Raw genomic sequence first — 27,363 nt, 5'->3', positions numbered from 1 at the left:
TAAGCTAATCAAAAGTTAGCAATGCGCAGAAGTTTTTTTTCCCTTCTTTTTCTTCCTCCGAATCCCATCAGGAGATTTAGCGCAGTCAAACACCTCTGCAATATTTTGCCGTCACCATCGGTTTGTTGAGCATTAAAAATGTTAATTGGAATCTTTTAAAAAGGAAAGAAAATATCGCATTACCATCCCACCTCCTGCAGTCACAGCCTGTCAAAACGCAATATTCCAAATTAGATTGTATTTGGATAATCTTTTGAACTGTAATAGGTTTCCAGCCAGCAGGCATATTACTATTGGCACATCATTATTAAACAAAAGTGACACCGAACCATCACTTTGCAGGCGGTGCCAGATAAACGTTCGACACCGTGCAAATAATATTAGTTCTGCTTCCAGAGTCACCGGCTTATCTCTGGGATGCTATATTGGGTTCATATCCCTGTCGGCTGGTGAAGGCCTTCTGACGGAAGTGTCTAAATTTATGAGTAGCCCGTATGTGTGTGGTGAATGTATGAATAGGTGGTTCTGTGTGTGTGTCGCACACTAACACTTTTATATGTAAATGCTATGGTTTTATGTGTGGGCGGCTCCATGAGTGCGTGCAAAACTGGATACATTCATATGTAAATCGGCGGCGTATGTGCGCCTGTATGTGCAGACGGGACCCGTATCATGGTGTAATGAGATCCGCCACTGCTGGTTACCCTCACACAGTGGTAATTATGGCAGCGGTGAAAAGGGCCGATGCTGAAGGCAGGATGGATGCTTTCACAAGCACATTCAGCCACACACCGGTCTCCCCGGACAGAACGCTGCAGGCTAAATGACGACCCGTCCGGTTTTTGTTTTCTTTTTCTTCTTCTACCAGAGGGATGGCGATATGACTGCGTTCACTGGAAATGATGAATTAGACCTGCGCTCGCCTTCTGATCAGCCCCAACTACCTGTTCATGCACACAATAGCAGATTTAGAGGGCATTTGAAGTGATGCTTTCCAGTAGGGTGTAAAAAAGACAATAAAAACATGGAAAATGAGAAGAGGAAACGTGTTCTGTTCATTCGGCTGTTTGGAAGATCCTCGCTTGATTTGACGTGTGGTGATTTCAGGAATGAATTGAATGTTTCACATTGTAGCTGCATCCCCATTTACCATGCAGTTGCGCAAACTGACATTTCTAAAACAAAATTTGCTTAATGAAAAGGTAATTTAAAAATAAATTAGTTTTTCGATAAACATTTTTGGTGCTAGGATGGGATGATATCAAAATTAATTTAGCGAAACTGCATTGAAAACACTTTTTCGGATCACACAATTCATGTGATCTTCCAGGTGTTGCCCACAAAGACGGCAAACGGGGAGTAGCTGGAGCATGATGCCAATGCATGTTTTTTATCATGCAAACAAACGTATTCACGTGTGATTTTTAATTGTGCTCATTTCTTTAAAACACTGCAATCACAAACTAAGTTTTCAACATCAGTGGAATATTGACAGAGTTTGTATTGGAGATGCAGCTAGTGAGTCAAGTGATCTGGTGATCAGACCAAACTGTAATCCTAATGAATTGCACTTCTGCATTAAACACGCCCCTTCCCCGATGTTTAACACTGATTCGCCAGCTTTATATAGAAAACAGAGACTCAACAATCTGCCATATTGGATCAATGACAGATGACAACGTGAAGAGAAGCCTGGTCTGAACCGCCCCTCCTTCGCTGTGCTTGCTTCCTGTCCCATGTTGGTTCCTAGCATCTGTCATCTCTCTAATTGTCCTTGTGCTTCTGCTTCGCCTCGGCAGAGTGGCCGACCCGCTCGGCGGTGCCGCCGACAGCCCGCTCTGCCTCACGGGCTCTCGGTCTCTCTTCCTCCCAGACAATCACATCAAAACAGAGTTTTGATTCATTTCCTTGGTGCTCGCCTTGAACCTTTCAACCACAATTTCGCTCCTTTTTACACCTCGCCGTCTCCGAACACAAGCATTTCCTCCTGGCTTGTCTCTGTGGCTAATGGACTCCATAGTGCGTCTTTTGTGCCGAGGGGCCCTTAATCAAATGCATTTTCAGTGCCTCATATAGGCAACGCAGTGGAGAAGCATAAAGGATATTGCAATATTCTATGAGTGGAAGCCATCGACCATCAATATGGTGCACTCAGAGTACACATGTGCATGTAGCCATTTTCTTCAGCTTTTTATGTGGATACCTCTTCAGATGGCTGAGTTGAAAGGCTTTTATAGCTGCTTGTCAACAAGGCCATTTCTCTCAAATGCCAAACCGTCTTAATCAAGCTTTTGAATGCTCCCAGCTTAGAATCCATCTAATCATTGGAGTCGTAATGGTAACAGGGCAGAAGAGTTCTTGGAAAAAGCAGCCTTGCCCTTGGCACTTTCCTCTTGGCATGGTTTTGATGTAATTGGATCGCTGCGACGAAAGCAGCAGGGAGCTTGTTCCTCCTTCTAAGGATTTCTTTTTAATTTTCTTGCTTCTGACATTTGATGTTTACAAGAAGTATATATTAAGAGAGAGCGCTATGCTGTTGGATGTGACAGAATAGATGTTCAAAAGTGAGATGATTGAACCATGAACATGTGGAAAGTGACTCAGGAGAATTTAGAACAACGTCAAACTGCTTTAAGTTGGAAATTGACAAAAATGGGAAGAGGAGTAGATGTACAACCACTACTTAAAGCCAACATACCCAAAACTTTGCTGGAAACAGGGGTTTTCAGCTATTTCATTTCATTTTTGGACCAGGAGTGTCCAACGATTTGTTGCCACATTCACCAAAAATCAGCGAATCAAAAGGACTCAGGCTAAGAAAATTAAAGAATAAAGTCAAGCAAATGAATTGGTCTGGATTTTCTTTTTGCAGGGTAAAGGCTGTTGCTCATTGTCTATCCGAAACATGAGCAGATTTTTTACATTTGTTGTATTAACAGAAGATCTAGTTTTTAAATATTTGTTGTTGCTTGAGTAAATTCATTTTCAGTCACAAAATGGCGCTTGTCTGATAAATTAAACAAAAGCAGATTTGGGTGCAGCGAAGTTATTTAGTTTTTGTAAAAGTCTCCGGATAAACATGGTTCTGCTTCTGATGTAGCTTGATTGTGACAACATGAATACGATACTTTGTGTAGTTCTTAGTATTTCCCCTTGTAAGAATATTATCTCAAATAATTTTAGCCTTGTTAAAAATAAAATGTCGACATCCAGTAGCTGAGCTGTGCTGAGAATATTATTCCTCTTCTCCTCAGAGATCTGCAGGATTCACTCAAAAATAAATAACCTGTTCAGTGTTGAAAGCACCGCCGCAGCGTTTTTTTAAATGAGCAGAGTTGTTACAAAGGAGGACAAGAAAAAAAAAAACTCTTGAGACCGCATGTTGCTGCTTTAAGTGCGAAAACAAGTTGTGCTAATTCACAGCTAGCTGGTGTTTGCATTTTTAGCATGCCAAGATGGATGAAAACAGAAAAGACCAGAAAAACATTAGTAAACAAGTGTGAATATGGAAATATTCTGTAAGCAAAACCAACAGATGTGAACAGCTTGGAGTTTATTCATCTATAGAAACGAAGAAAAAAAATCCTTCTTACCGGATAAAGGAAACCGAGATGTTCAGCCTTGGTGCTGGAATGCTTTCTAAAGCTTTTTGAAGCTCGCATCAAAGCAATCAGTTCTATCAAAGGGCAGCTGGTATTTAGTTATTAAGAAACCCTGATAGGGGACTGTGGAGTTGGAACATCTGACATTCCTATCAAATTATATTTACAGCTGCAGTATGTGACTTTTATAAACAATATAGATCTATTTTTCTACATATCTGTTTGAATTGTCACTGTGTCGTGACGGAATGACATAGGACAGATAATCTGAGCTCCTCAGCCTCTCTGCTTGTCAGAATTAACCAATCGGAGCCAAGGTGCGAGTCTTGGCTCTGTTGATCTGTTCCACTGCAGCTAACATAGTCATTAGCATAGCCACTGATGTCGGCACATAAACGGTGTACTGTAATGGTAAATTGCAGCAAGTACATGAGGTTGACTAATTGCGCTTTGACTCTACTCTTTGCTCTGATTGGTTCATTTTGGTTGGGAGGGTGTGTTTCTTCCAATAGTAGCTGAGGGCGGAGGTGGAGGAGATCGATCTTTTCAGATTATCTGTCTCATAACAAACTGTCACAACATGACAGTTTTAGCAAATATGTAAAATACGTATTTCAAACTCAACTGTTCTCGGTTGAGTCTTACTAAAAATGTTACTAAAAACATGTTCTTTATAAAAAAAAATGTTGCATACTTTAAAGGTGTTATAAGTGCTGGAGTGTTGAGAATGTTACATGCAATTTGGAGGTGTTGTGCTTCTGGAGTGGGAGGCTTATTCCATAGTTTGCCAAGCACATACCGATTGCTACGTGAAAGTAGCTTGAGTACATAAGTTATAAGTTACAAGCAGTCAGTGGCAATGAAGGATGCAGCACCACAAGCAAAGTTGACGTTTTCCCTCTGTGTCGTCAATCACTAACTCACCATCACACCTCCAATAATATATATCCTTTCTTTAACAGCGAATAGTTTAACAGAATCAGGTCACAGCTTAAATCCATTGAGAAGCTGAACTATTTAAGTAACGCCAACTCGACAGGAACGTGGCTCCGAAATCAGAGCCAAGACGTAGCTGCAGTTGCTGGTTGAATAGAGTCGAAAGACGAGATTTGACAGCTGGAGAGGAGATTATCCAGCTTCCACGTTAGTCTTTAACACAAGGAAACATAACGTCGCTAGTATGTGTGGAGCTACACCAGCTTCTTTTACAAACATTCACTGTTCCCACAAAAAGGTATTAATCACCCTTTAACTCTTTTTTTACTGCAAACTTTAGTGCATTTTATTTGGCTTTCTGTGATAAAATATTCATGAGGTGGAAGGAAAATGATATGAGTTGACATTTTTATTGGGATGTTGTGTTGAAAGTGACTCGTCAGGCTTACAGGAACTGGTCGCATAATTACTACCACTGTAAGCCAAGCACAAAATTCGTTTGATCTAATTTCATGTAAGAGAAGGAAAAGTTGTGAACGGTTTTCTACAACATGCTAGAAATGTATCCTGTCTATAGTTTTAGCAATGTTAGCGGTGGAAATGAACAAAGCCGTTTGGTCTGCGTTGTACAGCCATCTCATCCAACATGGCGTTAGCGAATGGCTGAAATGTAAAACTTTGAGTTCATACCTTCGGCAAACAACTCTCTCAGTAGCTGAGGCTCCAGACCAGTTCGAAGGCCAGAGTCCTACAACTAATGAAAGTGAAACTGAATCCCTAGCTGTATTTCCATTACGAATGTATGCGAGTCTTTGTCGATATTCTGCCAATGTGGTTTCCAGACGTTGACAAAAGATCTGCCTCGTCCTGGCTCAAAAGGTTTGGAATGCTTTTTTTCCCCAAAAAAATTGCCATGTTTCTATTTAGCAAATTTAAGTTTATATTTTCCGTTTGCGCAATCCTATGGTTAATGGAAACGCGGCTACCAGCATGCAGTCAAACTAAAAACTGCAGGGTGGTGTGTTGAAGCAGAGTGAACAGCCAGGGGCACATTATTACCAGGCTCCCCACCGTGACACATACCCACATATTTTAATGAATTAAAAACACTAGTTAAGTAAATCCAGTTTATTCACTGTTGCTTGTTGGAGAGGATCACAAGTTATAATATTGCACACTTCCTGAATGGTTTAACAGATTCACCGTCATAAACAATACATATAGTTCATGATGCCAAATTAATCATTACAATTCTTGTAAAATTTCAAACAAGCTGTACTGAATTGGGCCCTGCCTGACAGAAGTCCCCGGTTATCTCCAGTGGATTGGTTCAAATGTTTCCTAAAGTGCAGTGACTGGGATTAGGTGCAGGTTGGGATAAAAAGCACAAGATTTATTTCTTTTCTTTGACAAGATGAGTGGAGGTGGTTTTCATAAATGCCCCAATCAGATTTAAACTCTTCTCATGATTTTCTGGAGCCACTTTTGTTGAAGCAGGAGAATGTGAGGATGACTGCAGAGAGGAAGTTGCATGTTCTCCACAAAGCTGGTGCTTCTTCATCCCCTGAAGGCTGGTCTTAATTGTTCTACGCGATATCTCCAGTCTGCCGCTCCTCTTTCTTTGACTGTTTTCTTCTTCTTCCTCCTCCTTCCCTCCCTCCCTCAAGCTATTAGGGATTGGATTTGGAGCAGAACGATCCATTTAGTCTCTCTCCTCCACACCGATCCCTCTCTCCCTGCTTCCACACCTCCTCTGCAGGTTTGGCTCATCAAAGCCCAGGCTTAATCTGTCTATTTTTACCTGAAGGAATGAAAGGAAGGGATGAGGTAATGCTTTTCCTGTCCATCAGGTGGGCACTGGTGCATGGGAGGCTCTTCGGTTTGTGCCTGTAGCGCAGAGGCTTAGCGCCACCATCTGGACTGAGAGCAGATGACAATCTAAACTGCCCATACTTTCTACATATCTCTGAAGAAATTAATGTGAGCAGATTGAGATACGAGGTTCCTTCCCATTATAAATATTTAATACTTTTTCCAGATTGTGAAGTTCCTTTTATTTTAATTCCATTCTTAAAATACAAATGTTCACTGAAGCCTAATGGATGATAAAGGAAGGAAGCCAAAAATAATGGTAGGTAATTTACTCAGGTAAACAGGAAGAAACAGGAGGAAGGATGACAGGAGTGAGAAATGAACAAAGTAACGATTTGTTTGAAGGTATGAAGACAGGGTGAAAAATTTAAGAAAGCAGCAATTGAAAAAAGAAGGGGAAATAGAGGAAGAAGAGAAAAAAGAACAAAGAATGTAAGAATATTTAAAAAATGATGGACACATTATTGGTTTAAGTTTAAATTCTTTTCTGCTTCAGAGAAGTCACATATTTTGATTGAGGGAAATCAAAGCGCCACCTGGTGGGCATAAACAGAGACTGTCAATACTACAAGTGGAAGAATTTTAAAATGTACATTAATAAAAGTCCTGATATCAGTGTTAATGATTCCCATTCAGAAACAGAGAAACAGTGACGATTCAGTCACAGGGTAGAAAATGTCTTTTCATCACGACTTATGAAAAACAAAAAGTATCTTTTCCCCAACTGAAAAATTTGCTTTGTTAGTTGGGGAAAAGGCCACAGAGCTGAGATATTCTTTCAACTGCAGCTCTTTGAAAGTTCATCATCTTCACATTCTCACAGTTTTCTGTTTGTTTTAAACCGGTTCTAGGAGCACGACTCTTCTAAAGCATTTAATAAAACCACCACAACAGTTTTGCTCCTTGCATAGAGCAGTTGAAGTTACAGCAAAGTAACAATAACATTGCTTTTTAATTGTCGTTTTTATTGCACTGGCAATATTGCCCTGTCATTCAAAAGAGAAGATAAGTGATCTGGTGTTTGCTGTACCTGAGTGATTTCTACTTACAGAAAACTATCAAACTGACTTCTCAAATTTTAGCGTAAGAAATTAATATTTTATACATACACATTTTTAAAAATTCTTCTTTACACCGAAGTATGCTCTAAAACAAAAGGCAGAGAAAACCGATTTCTCTTTCTTGTCCTGCACTTTAAGGCACAGATGTAGCAGGTGATTCACAACAGCTTGAAGGAGCCATCAAACCAGAACATGGAGTCTGTTATTCAGTCGTCTTTGTTGTGTCCGTTGCAGTAGTTGAGCCGGCCGATGCAGCCGCGACGAGGATGATCCTGAAAACCGAGGCAGTCCACGGAGAAGTGTGGACGTGTCTCTATGAGACGCTGAAGCTCATCTAGGCCACAGGAAGAGACAAAAACACGTTCAAGAGTTTTAGGAAGTAGCCACAGCGTAAAGCGCAGCTTGTGATTAATAAAGATCCTTTCACATCAACAGATTAGAATCTCCGTTTCACGCCTGCGGAGCTGAGATTTTCTGGACTGTTTTAAAAGATGAACAAGATTTACAGCATGATGGGAAGAGTAGCTGTGTTGGAATTAAAAAAATAAATTAGCTTAATGGAAAGAAGTCAAATTTGGAGGGGGAGACATGTTTTTTCAATAAAGTTTTTACACTAGGAGGAAATTGTTTTTGCATCGAAATTAGCGTATTTCACAAAAACTGCAACTGAAGCAATTCTCAGATCACACAGGTTGTGTGGTCAACAACTGGATGTTACTGATGGCGGGAAAAGATAAAGATGACAGGAAGTGGTAAGAGAGTGAAGGTGAGGTATGTCTTTTAACCGACTTATCACGTGAACAAACTTATTCACGTGTGATTTTAAACTGCGTTTCTCATTCAATAGAAACACCGCATTGCTAATGTCAAGAAACAGTGCAATGCGATGTTTCTGCATTGCGCGTGCTCCGCACATCTGTAAAGAAAACTTTGTGGAAAAACAGCTTTAACACTTTGCAGAAAAAGTAGGCGGTCAGTATCTTCTTCAGAAGAAAATATCAAGTTACTGCGGCAGCTCAGATGAAGACATGGGGACACATTGACAGAAATCGTCTCACATGGTTTCAATTACGCAACGTACCTGAAATTGCTGCATATTAGCACATTCAGTCGACAGTTTTCAGTGCGTCTCTCAACGAGGCTTTTATTACATAAAGTCCCAATAAAAACAGTGAAGTAAATCATTTGTAAGGCAGAAAATGACGACGTCTTACCATAAGTGATCTTCGCTGTGTGTTGAGCTTCAAGTTCAAAGAACAGAGGGGAAAGCTCCACTTCCTTTACGCCCAACATTATTTCGAAAATGACAGCCAGATCGTCTCCTGTGACTCCCCCGCTGTCGTCCTCATACATCTGCAACACAACGACGGGTCGTTTTAGCTCAGTGGCCCAAACCACCCACACAAATACCAGCAGCACCTCACCGAGGCTGCTGTTCTCACCTGGAAGGCCAGTTTTAATGTGTCCATGGGTTTATGAGGTCTGTGTACAGTAGACAGAGCGGTGACGTAGTGTCTGACGTCTATCTTTCCGTCTCCGTCCTGATATAAAAAGACTAATTTAGTCCAACGTAAAACAGGAAGTGCAGCACATCTGGAAAGTATTCACAACGCTTCATTTTTCCCCATTCTGTGTTAGAGTCTTATTCTCGATTTTATTTCCTCAAAATTCAACACACTGAATTTTGAGTGTTACAACCTTGTTTGCCAAGGTTGTAATAGTTTGCGGCTTTTTATTATAGTTTTGTTTCATTGTGACTTTTTGTTTGACTAATTCAGTTAGTTTTCATTAGTTTTTGCCATTTTTTATTAGTTTCTATACATTTTTTTTTTAATTAAAACATTTGAATTAGATTAATTTGCCTCTATCCTTCCACACTGACCTGATGGAAGAGGTTGTGGACTTGTCTGAGCGTGTCTGTAACTGGAAGGCTGAGAAACTGGGCAAAGTCCTGCAGTCCTAGTCTGTCCTCCTGCAGCTTGGCGGCCCGTCTGGCCTCCTCTTGCAGCGAGTCGCCTCTGCTCCCCGACTTTAACCTGCCATCATGAGAACAAGAGGGGAAAAGTTCTGACACACACACCTTTCTGAGCGCGTTTTTATTTCCGTTTCAGATTTTGGTTATGCCATTATCGGTATTGCTGACGAATGGATTATTTGGAACTAGAAATTTCCTGAAGACGTTCAACCAGGCCTGCCAAAGTGTGCCCGTCTGTTGGCACCCAGCGTTCTGATGCTGAATATTAGCATCGATGCTAAACTTGGCTAAGAAATTACAAAATATCATGTGGAGAATCAAAAAAATGTTCACTAACATGGACTTGCACCATTCAGTATGTTAAAATGAGTGTATTAGCAAAAATTAACCAAAATGCTAATGTTAGCGTGAATACTCTCAGAAGCATGTGGAGCATCACTAGCATGTTGTCTGTAATTGACTTATATCATTCAGTATACTAAACATGGGTAATAAGTAAGAGAAATGGTTAATACCTCATTTAAGGTAAAAGGCTAATGCTACCCTAACCAGAGAGTAAAAGATAATGCTGGCTAATCTAATTGCACTGCTTATGACAGTGCACTAGTGGGAGGCAGTGAAATGCTAATGTTTGTGCTAATGTTAATGCACTATCTTGATGTGCAAGACAGTTCCCTAACCTGAGAGAAAAAAAACAATGCAGGTGAAATTTTCAGTAAACTTAATTTTAAAGGACTAAACTAATCCCATGTTTAACAGCAATTGGGTTAAATCAGTTATATAATGGTCAAAAGTGCAATTACTTGATGTAAAAATTGTCAAGGCTTTTATTTTGAAATTTTAAGCAAGCTTCATATGAAATGGCAACATTAATCCTGTGTGTAACAATGGTTGGTTAAAATCAGTTATAAAATGCCAAAACAAGTATTTCTAAAGACCAGCTCAGTCCTCAGAGCTCTGCCATAGTAAAAACTACAGTGATGCGTTTTTGTAGTTCTAATCAGCTGCTCGGACCTGCTGTGTTCCGTTGCTATGGTAATTAATCCTCTGCTAACTGTGGTGTGTGAGACAGAAAGGTGGAGAAAGAATTTGATCTTTAAGTATCAGTTTAAGCTGACACTTAAAACTGGGTGTCAATTTGACATAAAAAAGCAGTCCGAACAACTCCTTCCCGTTCGGGAACCGTGATACATATCGGAAAACCGTTTGAAGCGTATGCGAGTGCTATTTGTCGTCTCCAAAGGTCCCGCGAGTCATATCTGTACATCACTCACAGTAATAACAGCGATGAGATGAAAATGGTGTGCGCTGAGGTTTGACATTTTTCAGAAATACATTAAAGTCAATCTGGCTGAGCTTGTGGAAATCCTCTCCCATGACTTCACTCTGAAGCATCTTGACAGAAAACAGTAAGCCCTAGCAAAATTTCGAAAACATTTTACCGGAGCAGGCAAGCGTATCAATGTCATGACCAAGTTTGATACCGATAGGGCGATATTTGTGGGTGTGACGGCGATTTTGAATTTTATTTGGGGTCAAAATCGCAGTCCTTCCCACATGCTAACGAAGTGTAAATTATTACACTCTAGTTTCTAGTTTGTAACTGCATTGCTATAGGCAGGCCCCAATGGGCTCTTTGCACCTCAGCTTCCGCATTCGGGGAAAAGCGGCTCAATTGTTTCCAATCTATGGAAAATGATACTTTACACTGGATATCTGCAGGGCTTTTTCAAAGTAACAATTAATAATGTACATCAATCCGAAGCCCCAACAAGTAAGCCGGATAAAGGTTTGAAGATGTTCGCCTCGTTATACATTCACAGATACAAAGATGAGTTTTACTTTCTTTAAACTTTGTGGCTAACATTAGCTTATGCTAGTAGACAATATTCTCGGACATTTGTCTTATAAAAATCTGCTATTTAAGTGTCTCAACATTTCTCACCCATTCAAACGGACAATGTTTGTACCTTATTTTCAAGTTTATTACGTGTTTATTGTTAACGACAAATGGTTCCGAAGCCTGACGAAGCACAACAAGACCGTACAGTAGAGCAGCTCTGGTGTTGGAGTTACAGTTCAGCTGACTGTTCAGGTTCAGAGTAGTTACTTTTAGAAAAATATGGCCGTGTTGCTTAAGGTCTCTGTGTTATTTCGTTTTATTACTTTTGCATGCTTCTTGTGAAGGGCTCAAATAGGACGGTGTTTACAGCAGTGGGTACAGGCGGATCAGTTGCTCATTCCCAAACACTCATTCTTTCAGGGTGAATACAGAAGCGATCCAATAGAAATAACACAGGACGGCTCCTTTACCTTCATCTTTAGGCTGAAGAAGCTGATCCAGAGTGAAGGCTGCAAACTTTGTTGTGCGGTGTTAGCTTTAACTGGTAGATGAATATTTACAAGCCACGGTCTTCTTAATTTAGGACCGCTTGGAAATCCAGGAAAACTTAAGCATAAGTGCATTGTATTGTTTTATTTGTGTCTTAAGTACGACTTTGTCTTTTATAGCTGACATAGTAAGTGAATGCGGAAAAAAGACGTCAGTGCGGCAGGTGCAAAAAGCCCATAATCATTACCTGGAGTAAACGGTGAAAAAAATCATACCCAGAGAAATAATTCAGCCAAAACCATACAGACATATATGCATATTTAAGATAAAACAACAACAACAAAACATACACCTGGTGACAAAACCCAATAAAGAAAACTGTTAAAGAAAATCTATTAAGCACCTTCTGCTATCTAGTGATAGCAGAAGATGCTGCAGCAACACTGTAAACAGTAACATGTTTTCAGTCAAAATACGGTACAACAGTCATCTTCACGACTGACAACTGGCCACACATTTCCTCTTTTATTCCTCCTCGTAACAAACATAACAGCCGGGTCTTTGATATTTATACGGTTCGGGTAGAGCAGCGAAATGGACGGATTTCTCTTTATGGGTCGTTTTCAGAGTAGAAGGTTAGTGGTCAGTGCACTGTTTGCTAACTTCCCCAGCCGGGGAAGTTTCTCCTTTAAGATTAGAGAAATCGTCTTCTAACCCCTGTTTCTTCGAAGCAGAAGCTGTCTAAACACTCTCACAATCCTTCTCTACGTCAGTCGTCTCTTCAGTAGTACTGTCTGAGTTTTCCCCGGCCAGGGAGGTTTGTTTTTCAGCGGGAGGAGGGTTGAAAAGGTAATCATTGATGACATTCTGTGCAGTCGTCCTGATAGCTACTCGTTTCAAATTTGATGCGAGGAAGCAGTTTATTGAAAATCTTCCTCACTCCTGTTGTCATTAAGTATCCCGCCCCAAAAGTAAATAGTAAAACATTGTAACTAAAACATCTTCCATTGTAAAGATTCTTCCAAAAACAAAGTGCCACGGGTCAGAGTTGCTTGTCTATCTGATGTGTAGAAATGGAAGAGTTTATAACTCTAGATGTTCTTTGATCTGTGCTCCAGCCCCTTTTGCTCCCTCCTCTGCACGTCCCTGTAGTTACACATACGTCTTAGATCAGTTGATTACTTGGTGAGAAACACCTGAAGATCTAAGCTTGCAAAAGTAAAGTTCCAGTAAAGGCCCTACGACTGTGCGTTTCTCTCCGTCCACCAGCAGGGGTCAGTGTTTCTCCACTTGGATCCTCTCCCCGGCCCGTTCAACAGGTCCGCTCTCTTTCTCCTCTGCCGTCACTCACCCCAGTCGGCCCAGCAGCTGGTTGAAGTGCAGCAGGCCGGTGCAGTCGTGTATCCTCAGCGGGCCGTGTGACAGGACGATGTGCCGGTCGTCGAAGGACAGGTCTGTGAGGGGAATCTCCAGCACCCTTTCAGGACGGAGCGCACGTTTGAACATCCGTGAGACGAACAAAAAGGAAAGTGGGTTTTAAACTCGACTCAAACACAAGCAGGCGACCCGCTCCCCGGTGTTTGTGCAAGCACGGCCGCGCGCGAACTCACTCGGCCATGAGCTTCCTGACGTTGCTGGCGAACAGAGCGGGGTTTTTCCTCTCCTCCTCTGACGGGTGATAGATGGGTAAATACTGCAGAGAACGGCGAGAGGAGGTGAGCCACGGTGTAATCACAGCACGCCGAGAAAAGTGTCGCTTCTTAAACGCTCACCTCGATCTCGATGGAGTTATGAGGCTGACACAGAGTGAGCCATAAAATCTTAAACCTGAAGGAGAAGAAAACATAAATAAATAACTGGCGTTTTGTAGCATTTGTGTTCATTTTGACAGGAAACAGGTTACTGGTGTTTCTAAAGTCAATCAAAAGTATTCACATTCCTTCCTTTCTCATGTTTTGTCACATTATGACCACAAACTGAAATGACGTCTTAGGAACTGTCACAAAGTGACAAAATGTGATAAAGTTATGGGTTGTTTCACATATAAAAATTTGACAACTGTGGCGTATGTTTCTATGAAGCCGTTTGAATTCTACTGAAATTTACTGCAAATAGTCCTACAATGTGCTATTTAATGTAAATCCAGCTGTTCTTTGGAGGCTTCACAGGTTTGTTAGAGAACATTAGTGAACAAACAGCGTCATGAAGATGAATAAACACGGCAAACTGCAGCGCAATAGTTTAAATTAAAGTACTACACATGTTGGGACGGCCAACTCAAAGTCCAGACCGAAATCCAACGGCGATCCTTTCGGATTACTCTACAAATAATATTAACTTTTAAAAAAACATTTGATGAAAAAGTTTGCTATATTTTTAGAGCTAGTAGACCAACGGCAAAAGATGTAGATCGGGTGACCAAAAACACATTCAGGTTTTATTTGTAAACCGTTGAAACAACGTGCAACTTTACTTCTAACTCAAAATGGTGTAGGAATGGAAGTAAAAGGAGTTGCAGGTTGTGGTTCTGATGCAAAAAGGTTAAAGAGTGAAAACTTTTGCGCCGTAACCAATCATACGCAGATCTGTCAGGAATCATTATGCACAGATAGAAACTCACGCTCCAGGGCCGCGCCACGTCCACGAAACAGTGTCCTGCAGAGACGGAAGAAATATGTCACGACACACACAACAGGATCACTTTTCACCAGTTATTCAAAACCTTTGAAAAATATATTCCTCCTCTTGCTATATTTAGCATGGTACCAACAAATGGTAGCTGAAATTAGCAAGGCAAATAAACACATAGGGCTGGCAGCTGTCTCGAAAGTCAGGACGGTGAGTAAACGGAGAAGTCGAGACAAAGACTTTCGAGGGAAGCGGACATGCAAACCCCGGTAATACCAGCCGCATCATTTATGAGCGAGCGTGTGAGGAGAGGCGACGGCGGGGGAGGAGATGTGACACCTGTCGGGGAGTGTGAGCGCGCGAGAAACAAACGGGTGAAATATCATCCCATTGGGACACGAAGTCGGTCGACACAAGAGGGGAAACGCACCCTGACACGACAAACGCATCGCATCAGACGATGCTCAGAGCGCACGAAGTATGAAGTCGAGGTCGGACCGGGTTGCGGGTCTCAAGGTCAACATATGGAAGGATGAAAGAAGACGCTCACCAGTTTGTTTGGGTATCGCAGCACCACTGGCTGCACTGGGAGTCCTGGGATGAAAGCACCTTTTAAACACAAAAATGAGAGAAAATTAAGAGTAAGAACACAAAAACCATCTACAACCGCACAGGATTGGATTAACCTCCTGGCAGGCGTCGTCCCTGTTGGGACTTTAATGTATCCTGATGATGACAGACGAGCTGAACAGCTACATGCAGTATTAATGGCCTCAGGAAAGACCTTTGCAAGCTTCTGTGTGCCTTCTGAAGGCTTTATTATGTGAAAATAAACAGTCAAACAGGCCACATGTATAATTCATATGCAGGTCTTTAATAAAAGATATACAGTAACAATCATTTTTCACCTAAATCTCATATAACAACACAGCTACGGTTTCCTCATCTCTGTTCACCACTGAGGTGAAAGCAAAAGGCAAATGCATTTGTTAAATATATTCAAGTCTTTTGCTTTTTCATCAATACAAAGTGGTTCTCAAAATTAACAATTGAAAGTGAAGGAAAACCTCTTGAGTTGAAGAAAGGAGATAGAAAGCATAAGCACATCTAGCCAAACATAGCTGGTGTGCTGCACCAAGAGACAAAACAGGAGGAGACATGTCCAGAGAGGACTGGAAGCACAGATCAGAAAGATCAAGCTGGCTTTAACCCACGTATATGCAAACACAACGAGAGCCGTACCGACCCACAGGGCTTACTGGGAACCACTGAATAACAGACTGGAAAAAAGGGGATTAGAACTAGCTGGCATCAGACAATAGCTGACCACATAGCACCCCTCGTGTGCCCACACATACACATGGACGTTAGCGGAAAAAACAAGACTGATAAAAGAAAGCAAAGGATCAGACTTTTATGTTCCAAAGCAGCAGGACGCCAAATGTCCCACGTCTGCTGGGTTTAATTTGTTCTGACATAAACGCTGGGAGCTGGTTGCAACAGTCAGAATCCGTTCACAAATAGTCACATAAAGTCCAAACAAACTCTGTTGAAAAGCCACGCAGAGGGTAATGCAGACACACCCATTATTGGAAATCAGCCAGAACACCAAACAAAAACGGTTCTGCTTTGGGTTCTGGTGATGCATCACCTGCTGCTCTGGACGAAAAACAAAACCTACTAATAATGTAACTACAGACATTAATATTTTCTGTTTTACACCTATGGATAAGAGTGAATCAATCTTGTACAGAAAACATACCAGCCTTGAATAAGATGAGACCCGACCTGTTGGTGCATGTCCCCTCAGGGAATATCATGATCTGGAACAAGGAATTTTACATTAATATAGTATACACGTAAAAATAGGGGAAAACATTCTTTAGTTTCTTTGATTGCCTTTGAAGTTCGACTTGTGTGTGTGTGTGTGTGTGTGTGTGTGTGTGTGTGAATACAACACCTGGGGCCACTTTCCTCCAGACTGGGCTCTTCGTTTGATCTCCTCAACAGTTTTTCTCCTGGAGTGCTGATCCGACCGGAACACCAACACGGGCCTGATGTAGCTGATCAGAGCTGGGGGAGGCCATGATGAAGAGATGCATTTTAAAAGCCAATATGAGAGAAAGAAAAAAAAATCTAATTATTAAGAAGGAAAATATGTGATTAGAAATGTAAGAAAATGCAGCAAAAACTACTGCAAAGACTAAAAGTCTATCAACGTACATAATTATTGATTAAATTACATTTATTTATTGATTGATATATTGCATGTGATTGCTTGTTATTTGTTTATATCTAGTCATTTTGAACTATTCACTCTATTAGTAACTCACAGATTTTAAATATATATATATATATATATATATATATATATATAATATGTATATATATATATATATATATATATATATATATATTATATATATATATATATATATATATATATATATATATATATATGTGAGTGTGTGTGTGTGTGTGTGTGTGTATGTGTGTTTTACAAACTTTGTATTTATCACCTAAGATGGAGTAGCTTTCAACAAATATGCAATTCCCCTTGGGGATCAATAAAGTGTATTCTAATATATTTCTAATATCTACTAAAAAAATTTAAAAATTGAGGTTTTGTGTGAATTTTGCATCCAATTAATCAATTAATTGGCAGAGTAATCAATTATTAAAATAATTGTTTGTCGCAGCCCTGAGGACGTGTAAATGTGTTGAGAGACTAGACTCTTTAAATCTAGAAGATTTCCATACAAACACTGTTCTCGTCTTCCCTTTTTGCATTGTTCCTATTGTAAAGCATGAAAATGTCAACGACTCACTGCCCCAGACTGGGATGCTGCGGCTCTCCAGCTTGGTGACAATGGAGCACATGGTCATGGTGACTGGGATTGCGTCGAAGTAGGAGGAATGGGGCGCTACGGTGAGGATGGGAACCTCAGAAGGCGGCGCTCGCTCCCCTTTCACTTTGATCCAATGGAAACCACCGCAGAACCACATGGTTCGCATAATGACCCGAAGACAAAGATCTATTATTCTGAAAAAGCCAACGTTTCATGCATTAATTTCTTTTTGTCAGGTCTACAGACGTTGCAACCCGCCTTTGATAAATGTCTCTTACTGTACCATCTCGCCCCAACACACCTCCTCCACCACGACTGTGGATCGGGGACGAGCTCAGAACGTCCCAGCGAAGCCGTGAAGGCGAAAGGCCACGCCAGCAGCATGAAGAAAGAGACCAACAGCAGCCGGACTGGAAAAACTGTGACTGACATAAATCCGATCTGGAGACGAGAGAGAAAAGACACAAAAATACAATTAATCAAGAAGTTACTGCAGTGCCGCTACTCGGTGTAAACCCAGCGCCTTGCAACAATGTTCACACCTGATAAACTTTTCACATTCCTGTCATAACACGACCTCAAACTGCGACTTCAGTTTTGTCCAAGGTTGTTTAATTTGTTTGTTCTTTGAATGATTCTGTTGTGTCACATTTCAATGTCTGATTTACATTGGATAATTTCCAGTGAATTATTCCATTTGTTAATGTCAAGTTATTTCAGTGATAGGATTTTTTTTATTTTTTTTTGGTCATGTGCAACTTTTTGTGTTTTTTGGTATGAGGACCTTTGTGAAACTAAATGTGCATGTCACATTCGTATACAGCAGAGAAATGTGGCTGCGTAAACCTGGAGGGCGAGGAAGAAGAGACTCGCGTTCCATCTGGACCTTCAGGAAGGAGCAAACACTCATCCATCAACAGACCCCTTCTGACGCCATATGTTTTGAGCATGCTGATCTTCAAGTATATCACAAATTTAGCTTAAAACCCTACAACTGGATCACAACAGTCACATTAAATCTTGTTGGTGCAGATAACATGCAACTAAGCTCTTGAGCGAATGCTATTTCATAAAGCCCCTCCCCTCACCTCCTGAAAAATTCCAGATTTTAACAATGTATCATTTGTCTAGGACTGGACTGTGAAATACAGCAAAATATCTATTTCAACTGACCAAAAGCACATGTTGATATTCCCTTTGATTTAAAGCGTTCCCCAATTTTAAATTAAGCCACAGAATTTGCAAACCACCTGTTTTGAGTTTAATGCCTACATGTTCCACGAAGACTTTGCATGTTATAGTGAAACGAGCAATGATCAGGAACTAAAACACATCCCTGGTGCAATCCCCAAAGGAAGGGTGATCAAGTCGGAGGAGTTTGTCTTTCCACAGAGACAACCAGAGACAGTTCAGCTCTGCAAACTTTATGGTTGCAAAGGACATCAAGGTTTCATAGATGTATGTTTTTCTAGCATGTGATGTACTCTTTGGTCCTCAAGGGACATGGAAAAAGATCAGGTAGAAGTGACACTCCCATCACTTGAATAAGTAAAAAGATGAATCCCTTGTTCCACTGAGCTTATCACCACATCAAGGCAACAAAGAGGGTTTTTTTTCCCCAAAAGGCAGGCCCTCTGGCAGTGACTTTTTGCCCCACAGTGTTGCCTTTTTTTAACGTAACGTCAGCAGTAGCTGTAGAAGAAACCTGCTGTCATTCCTCGTCTCTCTCGGTGATGGAACAGATGTAGTGCCGTCGATAAACTACCAGAATCCCAGCTTGCTGAGTAAATTCAGACTGTGACATCTCTGGCTGATTGCCCTCCCTCAGTTCAATCTTCTCATCTCCCACTACGATTGCTCTCTTCCCCTCTTTACACCTTAAATGATCTCAAGTCCCCAGAGACTTCCTCTCCTCAACCATCAGCTCATCAATCCCTCACTCCCCGACTCCATCTGCTCCACCACATGTTCATCTATCACTCTGCTCGCCTCCTACTTTGGAATGACGCGCTTGTTGTCACCGCCCCTGGGAGTTGTATCTAAGCTCCTCTTCCTTCCTCTGCCATCTTTCCATTCTTCGTGATGCATGTGTGGATGTGGAGGACCCAGGTGTGGGCTTCAGGGCTGTATTAATAAATAAACACCACCGGGTTGATTTATGAAGCTCAAACACTTTCCGACTTGCCACCCCTCCCCGCTCCCTGCGGTTGTGCTTCATGGTTGGAGCTCGACAAATCCGTCTGGGGTGCTCCGCTTGACATTTTCTCTGGAGGTGGTAAAAGAATGAGCCAGGGCAGAACAGATCGAAACTGAATTTTATAGGGAACAGATATTAAAAGGCTTATTTGGAATTCGCAATAATAACACACTTATGCACTTTTAGTAACCTCTTAAAATCAGATCGTCAGCTTTCAAGTTCAAGGAAAACTGCTTTTCCTGTTTAATGTTGCAAATCACAACAGCAACGTTAGGCTCAGGGCCCAGCTGTGAGAAACATTTTCTTTTCTTTCTAGCCTGACAATATTTATTTTCCAGTGGGAATAAAGGAAGCATCAACTTCTCCAGAAGTCCCTGTCAACACCAGCGAACGCAGACTCAAACAGATGGTTTGGCTCCCAAAATCACAGAGGAAACGTTACAATGGAACTAAGGGTTTGACTCTGTGACTCTGCCCTTCCTTTAGATTCTGGGACCTTGGTGTCTTTTTTTCCTTCCGCTCAACTTTCCATTAACATTCACATTTTGCATATTGTAATCAGCCAGATTATTTAGTAGTCACCTTCTGTGCCTTAAGCTCCTAAAGGAGGAAATCAGTGATCGCCTTTTGGGTAACTATCAAGTCAGCAGTCTACCCCATGATTTCGTAGGCCAGAGTGTAATTTATCTGCTTTTTTAAAAATCTCTTTTTCCTCTTGCGTAATATTACAAAAAACTAAAAGGACCTCTTGTGATCTACACACAACATCAGTCATGTTAACAGATAAATAAGGTCTCAAGTCAGAAACCTGACATCCAAAAAAATGAAAACATCTCAAGAACCAAGTAGAACATGTTATTCTGGGATGAAACTGAATAGACATTTAGGGGCTCAGTTCAAGAAGGAGTGTTTGTCGAAAAGCAACATAAACATCCCTAAATACCATGGCATCCGCATTGAAACAGTATGAGCATCATGCACAGGGTTTGGTTTTCTCCAGGTTAAACAGAGGTTTGTGTAAAGGTGGAGGAAGTTTTAAGGTCTGGAAACCATTTAACTTTTTCTGTTTTCACTAATCTGGACAGGGAAGGAGCAACAAAGCCCAGGAATATGAGCTGAGAACAATCTGGAACGTGTAATGACTCGATCATGTCAAATGTTTTTTTGATATTGTCGACATTTTTTAAATGCTGAACATGACCTCAGATGTTTCCTTTAGGACTCTCGGGACGTGACAGCGCTGCTGAAGGTCTGCATGATCCAGCCGCACTCACTCTTACAGCGCCTGACAAAAGACTTTGTGGCATTTAACTTTTCCACTTCACAACCACAAACTCCACTTATTTAGTCTGGGTTTCATTCAGTCGGCCAAATCAAAGCAGAACATTTAATTATTATTTCCCTCATATTTATTTGCGGTTTATTTTCTAATTTATTTAGTTTTTATATTTTTAAGTTGACTTTATCGTCAATTCTGGCAGGTTCGGTCCTGTCTTCAGCCTATTCTTCATCGGATAACTCAAGCTGGCTCAGATTACATCAAATGCATCTGTAAACATAAATTTTCCCGCTTGACTCATTTTGATTTAGGCCTGGACTTGAACTAGGCCATTGTAGAAATTTAAAAAATGCCTACATTCCTCTTTTTCACCCTAGCATGATGCTGCCACCACATGGGGTTCTGTATGTGAGTCAAAGAGCTTTGACTCTAGAGAAATATACAGTGAAGCCTCAAGTTATTAATACAACGAGAAAATTTAGATTTTAAATTATTTTTATTCAACCAGTTTGTTTTGATGACAGGCATAAAATGAGTTTAAATTTAGAAAAACTGTTTATATTTTTCTATTTATATTAAAAGCCATGTTGAATTCGATTTTTTTTTTCTTGGATTTTTTTTATTTATATTTGATAATAAGCTCCAGGTCTCTGAGGTTGGAAGGCCTCCCTGCCATCACCCTAATCAGCCTGCACCGGTTCTCTTTCGAGTCTCTGCAGTCAGAAGGAACAAGCTGGTAAAATTAAAAACACTTTCATTTAAAAGGTCAAACTACAGGGCTGAACTCGTACTGTAATCTCTTCAAAGATGAAAACAGATGTAAACAATAAGAGGAAAAGTTTAGCTTCTTCTACTTATCCTCACCATCTTGTTTGTTTTTGGCGTGTAGGCGTGTTTACATGCAACTCCACACGTGTGGCCAAGTGGAAAAACGGCTTTGGAAAGCCGGTGGCAGGAGGTGTGAAGCAGACACGTGATGACTGAGCTGCTGCTGTCAACTGTTAGCAATCATCTCCTCCCGGCCTGAACGGAAAAAACAACCCATTCCTGGCAAAAGCATCCTGCAAGTTGAGGGGAAGTGGCCAAAGCCTGCAGTAGGGTTTTTCTGCTCAACTCAGCAGAGCTAGGGGAGTAGCGCTACAATTATCTCACAATGCGATATTCTGATCACGATACGATATGTATCACAATATTTGTCAAATGATACGATTTGATGCGCTTTTACGATTTTCTTAAAGATTTTTAGGACAGAGTGGTTTTAGTGACATTTTGTGTTCCATAGACTTGGATGTAATTACGGTAACTGAAAAAGCACCAACTACACAATACCTGACTCTGTTTGGACAGAGTCTAACAATCTGCAGCTGGACAACATAAATCAAAGATCCAGTGAGAAAATTAGTTTATGTCACTTAATTCATGTGGATTTGACATAAAACTCACCGTTTCAACAGTGATCCAGGCGCTGAGTGAGGAGATTGTCAGCCTCTCTCAATATGTAAATAATGGCACTTATGTTTTTCTTATGGACAAACTGTGACTGCATTTTGGAATAAAAAAAAAAAAGGTAATTTGGATTCTAGGGAAAAGGCTTTTCTTCCTTGGCTTCCAGAGTTAGCCGTGCCTGAAAGCCGTGCTTTTATTTTGTATGCCTGCTACTTTGAACATCATTTTAAAGACGCAGCTCGAACAAAAATGTCTCATAATTTCACCCTGTAGTGCCTCACCCCTTAGTGATTCACTCCTTGCAGCTGCGCAGCGCTGCCATTCCCCTGCTTGGATCTCTGAGTAGTTGCCTCTCAAACTATCGTACTCTCAGTCTCTGATACTCTGTCAGTTACTAATATGAATGATTGATCCGCCATCGTCATCACTGCAATACCTGATGCGGATTCCGGCTGCAGGTTTCCCCCCTTCGTTTTCCAGCTCGAAACAGAACCACTGCATGCTGCGAGTTCATTCTTCAGATAATCCTTTACATACAGAACAGAAACCACGAAGCTAAAAACTAATTACGAAGTGGATGCCACTAGTTGCTCTGATATGCAACCTTTGCATTAATTTCGCGATCTTCCTTTATTCTCACTACTTTTGCCACTCCTCCATTCCGCTTCTCGTTCACGGTTACTTACGCAACTTTACTTCGTTTCCTAGAATAAAATAGTGTGTAGTTTATAATGTGCACTTTAAGCACAAGTTGAACGTGGGAGGCGGAGTCTTGCTGCTACGCCTTCACATACCAGACATGTTCAAAAGACTGTATAAGCTCATGGACCCCGACGGTTTAAGGTGTCGATACTCGCGGATGAAAAATTTATATCTTTCAAGGGTGGAAAAAAAGATCGATAAATATCGTAGAATCGGTATAATTATACAGCCCTATAATTATACAATCCTTTAACGGTCAACTTTTAAAGGATCGGTTTTTGCCAGAGTTACACCCAACTTGCTGAACATTTACACATTCCACTCAGAGGGAAAATGAACTTCTCTAAGCTTGAAGCAGAACTTTATTTCTCCCTGTAAAAGGAACTGAACTGTGAAAAAGTGTTTTATTTATATTTGCATGGAAGTTGATGCAGTTCCTCGTTAACTGAACACACATAAATGATGTGAGTTCAGCGGATCGGGAAACCAGGAGGACGATCTTTGTCGTATGAGGACTTCTTTGAAGAAAAATTATGAAATACAGACATTTAAATGTTTTCAGGAACAATATCTAAATGTACAAGCTTCAGATTCTTTCCTAAACAGCCTTTCTATTATTCTCTTGAAAATCATATTGAAACATTTAACAGAGAGAATCAAGTAAGACAGAAGATGTATCCCCAGTGTCTTTCTATACATAAATAGTTGGATATTCTGCTATATTCTACGAGAATTACTCAGGAGATGATAAAAGTCAGCCTAATAAAGCTAAGAGTGTCAATCTGTGGATATTTTCAGCAGGTGCTCAGTTAAAATCAAATGCAAATATGGTAAACTGATGTTAAACTATGGCTTTACCTTCATCCAGGAAGCGAGTGGCAGCTGGGGTCCCGGTGAAACCACAGGTTTCAGATAAACCTCTGGCAGTTAGATTATGACTGACCAATTACTGATTTCAGACCATAAAAAGAAGCTAATAGTGAAGCAGCAGAGGTATCAGCTGGTTAACAGTGGATTCAGGTAATAGCAATGCATTTTTCACTTTTCCATACTCAAATTGTAGGGTTGTTTTTCCTCCCAACCTTTTCCATAAAAAGGTTTCCTCAATTTTGGGCACTTGCGGAAAAAAGATTTACCTCAAAGTACAGGAAAGTAGATTATACTATCTGGATTTATCGTCAATCATGAGCATGATTCAGCAGAGTAGTAAAAGCTAGTTCACTTTTTTTCCCCTTCAGGCTGTAACGCTTAGACTTGCCAAACTAAGACTGTTTTCTTTGAGCAGTTTGTGAGCTTTAATTCACTGATTAGGATTTTCGTGGTTCACACTAATTTTCTTTAGCGATGAGATGTTGACTCTATTTTGGAGCAATTCAAGATTAATTTTTTCCAATTTACCCCAAGGACCGAATCGCATAAAGGAGAAACTAGTGAGCTGTGCTTGACTTGATGGTGGTAGCAGCTTTGAATTACAAGCTCAGCTCCATCATCACACGAAGCTGCAGACCTTGTTTACTTCATTGAACTTAAAAACTGTGCATCAACGTAGGGGTTCCTAATATGAATATGATTGATAGAGCTATACGTCTTTATGCACTGAATAAAAGGGATGGGTGATATGAGGTTAAGATTTTGTGGTATTTGATGTCAGGGGGAAAAAATGTATATTTGGTAAATTGGACTTGACAGGTTGGGCTCTTCAATGACCGGTGATCGGCCAAAAAACCTGCCATCTGTGCACCGCTCATACTAATAGACGCTTTAGTGGAACCAACAGTTGAGAACATTGTAAAAACTGTACAACTAACAATGCAGCCATTTTTGGGTTGTTTTTGTTGTCGTTAAAATTAACTGGAGTCTATTTTTGGCATTATCCAAATTCTCATAAGATTTATTTTTCACAATAACGCTAAATGCTCACCCCTACAGAGTAAATCAAGCTTTAAAAAAAAACACTATTTGGACTATAACGAATATAACATTAAATTTCAATTTTACTTTATACCAGTTTGTGAATATAGATTCTGTTTTAATGGATCTTGTTGGTAATTGAATTAATTTTGACCGTGATCAACAACAGGTCCAGTTGAAGCGCTGTATTTTCCGATTCGCTCTGGAACTTTCTCAAGCATCTTGTGGAAAGTATCTCAAAACTGACTGTAAAATGGGGTAATTTTCACATCGAACCTTTTCCACGGATTGTTTCTAGCACTATTTAAGTGCTTGTTTAGCACAAATTAAGAGTGCTGAGAGGGTCAGACGTTTTGAAAGTGCATTGAACGTATTTTAATTCCGCAATAAAAGCCGTTATTGGCTGACGACTTTCAGCCAGTCCAGCTGTCAGAAACCAGAGGAAAGTCATTTTCTAGAAGGATACAGCACTCCTCTTCCACCAAGGCTCCATGTTGGTCATCATATTTTATTCCCGCAGAGACACAAAAACTGCTCGCAAAGTGTCTGTCGCCTCATACTGACACACAAGACCCGCAACGCTTTAATAATTCCAACTGCAGAGGAACAAAAGCTGACATTTTGATAAAAAAACAAACACAAAAAAAAACGTCTCACCTTTATTTTGTCTGTCGTGGAAAACTTCGGCTCGTGGAGAAACGGGTTTCTGTCAGTTCCCGCACGCGGACTGCTGGGAGTCTTCATTGTTACGCGGTATGGAAAAAATATATATAAATTTATATATGGATATATTTGAAAGGAAACTTTGGACCTGAATGTCTCGAAACGCTGCGGAGAGCGTCACCCCGCCTGCCTCGGCCGAAACTGATGCTGAGTGAGCGGAGAGCGGGGAGGACTCAGTCCGCCGCTAGCAAGTTGGGCGGTGTTACCCGCGCTTCCGGTTTGACTTCATCCAAAATAAAAGCATCGGGTTTGCTTCGTATGCTCTGGCGGGAATTTTTTTTTCTAAATCACTATCAGTGGCGGTTAAAAAGAATTGTTCTGAATATAATATGAGGAGCTGCAAGTTTTTTCTTTTTGTTTATACAAGAGAAACATCCACACCAGGCTAAACTGTACAGATAATTCAATATAATATTAATAGCAATGTTTGTCAGAAATGACAGTGGGGAAATTCAGGTATATTCAGACTGAGGTAAAAAAAAAAAAAAGATATTGGGACCTGTGGTCATTGGGGCCCTCGGGGCAGTAACCCCCAAACTGGAGCAGTGGCTACAACAGATCCCAGGAACAACATCAGACATCTCAGTCCAGAAATGTGCAGTCCTTGGCACAGCCAAGATACTGCAGGACCCTCAAGCTCCCAGGCCTCTGGTAGAGGACCCGACTGTAAGGGCAAATTTACAGCAAAGGGAAAAAATAAAACTTTACCGCTATCAAAAATAGTATACTCAAATCAAAATGTGTAATTCAGTAGTTTTTTTTTTTTTTTTAAGTTCAAGATGCGTGTATTTGTGCGACAAAGACAGCAATAGGCTACAATAATTTTCAATTGTCTGCAAATATCAGTCTGCTTTTATTTTGAAAGTAACAAGAAAAGACCATATTCAAAATAAAAACAGTCTATGAACAACTTACAGATGGCATTAAAATTACATGACCCAGATGCACTTACTGCTCTGCTCTTAATCTTCTCACTCGGAAGAATAGTCTTAAAATTCTGATTGTGTGGATTAATAATTAATCATTCCTAAGTAGCATAATGTCAGAAAGTGCTGGAGAATTTTTTTTTTTTTTTTTTACTTTTTTTGTTGTTGCTCACACTGAATGATTAAATACACTGTTAAGGCACACACACGTACGTTTAGTCATTTCCAGATTACAACATTTGCTTTTGCTAGTTTTTATCTCTTTTATGTTTATCATCCACCTGCTGGAGCTAATCGTGTTTTTTTTTTTTTTTTGTTGCTGTTTTTTTTTATGGTCCCTTTAATTATTATTTTTTTACATTTTCTCTTCAGTCGGTTTCCATTTGGAAAAGTTTAAATGCGTCTCAAGCTGACATCGACAGTCGTTCAGGCCGGTGTTGGGTCTCAACTCACCGTGTCAGCTTGCTGTCAGAGTTGAATTTTGACGGATTACGGTTTTCCCTCTGGGTGGAAAGCTTTTTGATCTGATTTCCGTATTTGCCTCGAGCGTGGGAACATGCATCATGTTTTCGAGCTCCTGACAAGAGATAAGATGCAGTCTGTTTCTCCAGAAACAGAACTGGCTTAATAATTAAAGTAAACACGTGAACCTGCTATAATCTTCAACCAATAGAACTTAATGTTTAATGTTTTAACAGACTTCAACTTTGCAAAGCGTTTACTAATGATCCTTCATTATATGACGAATTGGATTGATATGAATAGTGATGTTCATCAGCAATTATTACTTTCCTGCTTTAAAAAAAATGCAATTTCATGTTAACTCAGTTTAGTTTGTTTATAATTGTTCATTATGTTTTAATGAACAAATTTACTAAGCGTCATTAAGGTGGCCGCAGGTTGCAAACCCCTCATATAATGGCA

At 40.4% G+C, this 27,363-nt stretch overlaps 1 protein-coding gene across 3 annotated transcripts; it reads right to left on the bottom strand.

Annotated features, from left to right (window-relative positions):
* Window positions 1–5,738: 5,738 nt before the first annotated feature.
* On the bottom strand, window positions 5,739–25,652 carry lpcat1 (lysophosphatidylcholine acyltransferase 1). 3 transcript variants are annotated; one of them, XM_055056013.1, is made up of 14 exons: window positions 25,448–25,652; window positions 17,557–17,696; window positions 17,235–17,449; window positions 16,367–16,479; window positions 16,169–16,229; window positions 14,957–15,015; window positions 14,399–14,433; window positions 13,551–13,605; window positions 13,389–13,471; window positions 13,130–13,255; window positions 9,354–9,507; window positions 8,914–9,012; window positions 8,686–8,824; window positions 5,739–7,805 (listed from the first exon to the last, which is right to left on the bottom strand). In XM_055056013.1, the coding sequence occupies exons 1-14, from the start codon at window positions 25,532–25,534 to the stop codon at window positions 7,678–7,680; spliced, it is 1,494 nt and encodes a 497-aa protein (XP_054911988.1). In that variant the 5' UTR covers window positions 25,535–25,652; the 3' UTR covers window positions 5,739–7,677. The 3 variants fall into 3 exon arrangements, with proteins under 3 accessions (XP_054911988.1, XP_054911990.1, XP_054911989.1); XM_055056015.1 differs by lacking the exon at window positions 25,448–25,652 and having other exon boundaries at window positions 17,539–17,622; XM_055056014.1 differs by lacking the exon at window positions 25,448–25,652 and having other exon boundaries at window positions 17,534–17,596.
* Window positions 25,653–27,363: the final 1,711 nt, after the last annotated feature.

Source organism: Poeciliopsis prolifica, unplaced genomic scaffold (assembly GCF_027474105.1).
Source record: "Poeciliopsis prolifica strain line A6 unplaced genomic scaffold, Auburn_PproV2 SCAFFOLD043, whole genome shotgun sequence".
Classification (NCBI taxonomy): Eukaryota; Metazoa; Chordata; class Actinopteri; order Cyprinodontiformes; family Poeciliidae; genus Poeciliopsis; species Poeciliopsis prolifica.
The sequence above is the reverse complement of the archived record's forward strand: the minus strand, read 5'-3'. Positions and strand labels throughout refer to the sequence as shown.

What these genes read in the sequence shown, in the direction of transcription:
- lpcat1 (XM_055056013.1), bottom strand. Translation starts at nt 25,534, where the DNA reads ATGAAGACTCCCAGCAGTCCGCGTGCGGGAACTGACAGAAACCCGTTT. An exon ending in CTGGAGGAAAGTGGCCCCAG is followed by an intron (nt 16,230 to 16,366) that starts GTGTTGTATTCA and finishes TCCTTGTTCCAG; the next exon opens with ATCATGATATTCCCTGAGGG. An exon ending in ATAACTCCATCGAGATCGAG is followed by an intron (nt 13,472 to 13,550) that starts GTGAGCGTTTAA and finishes CGTTCTCTGCAG; the next exon opens with TATTTACCCATCTATCACCC.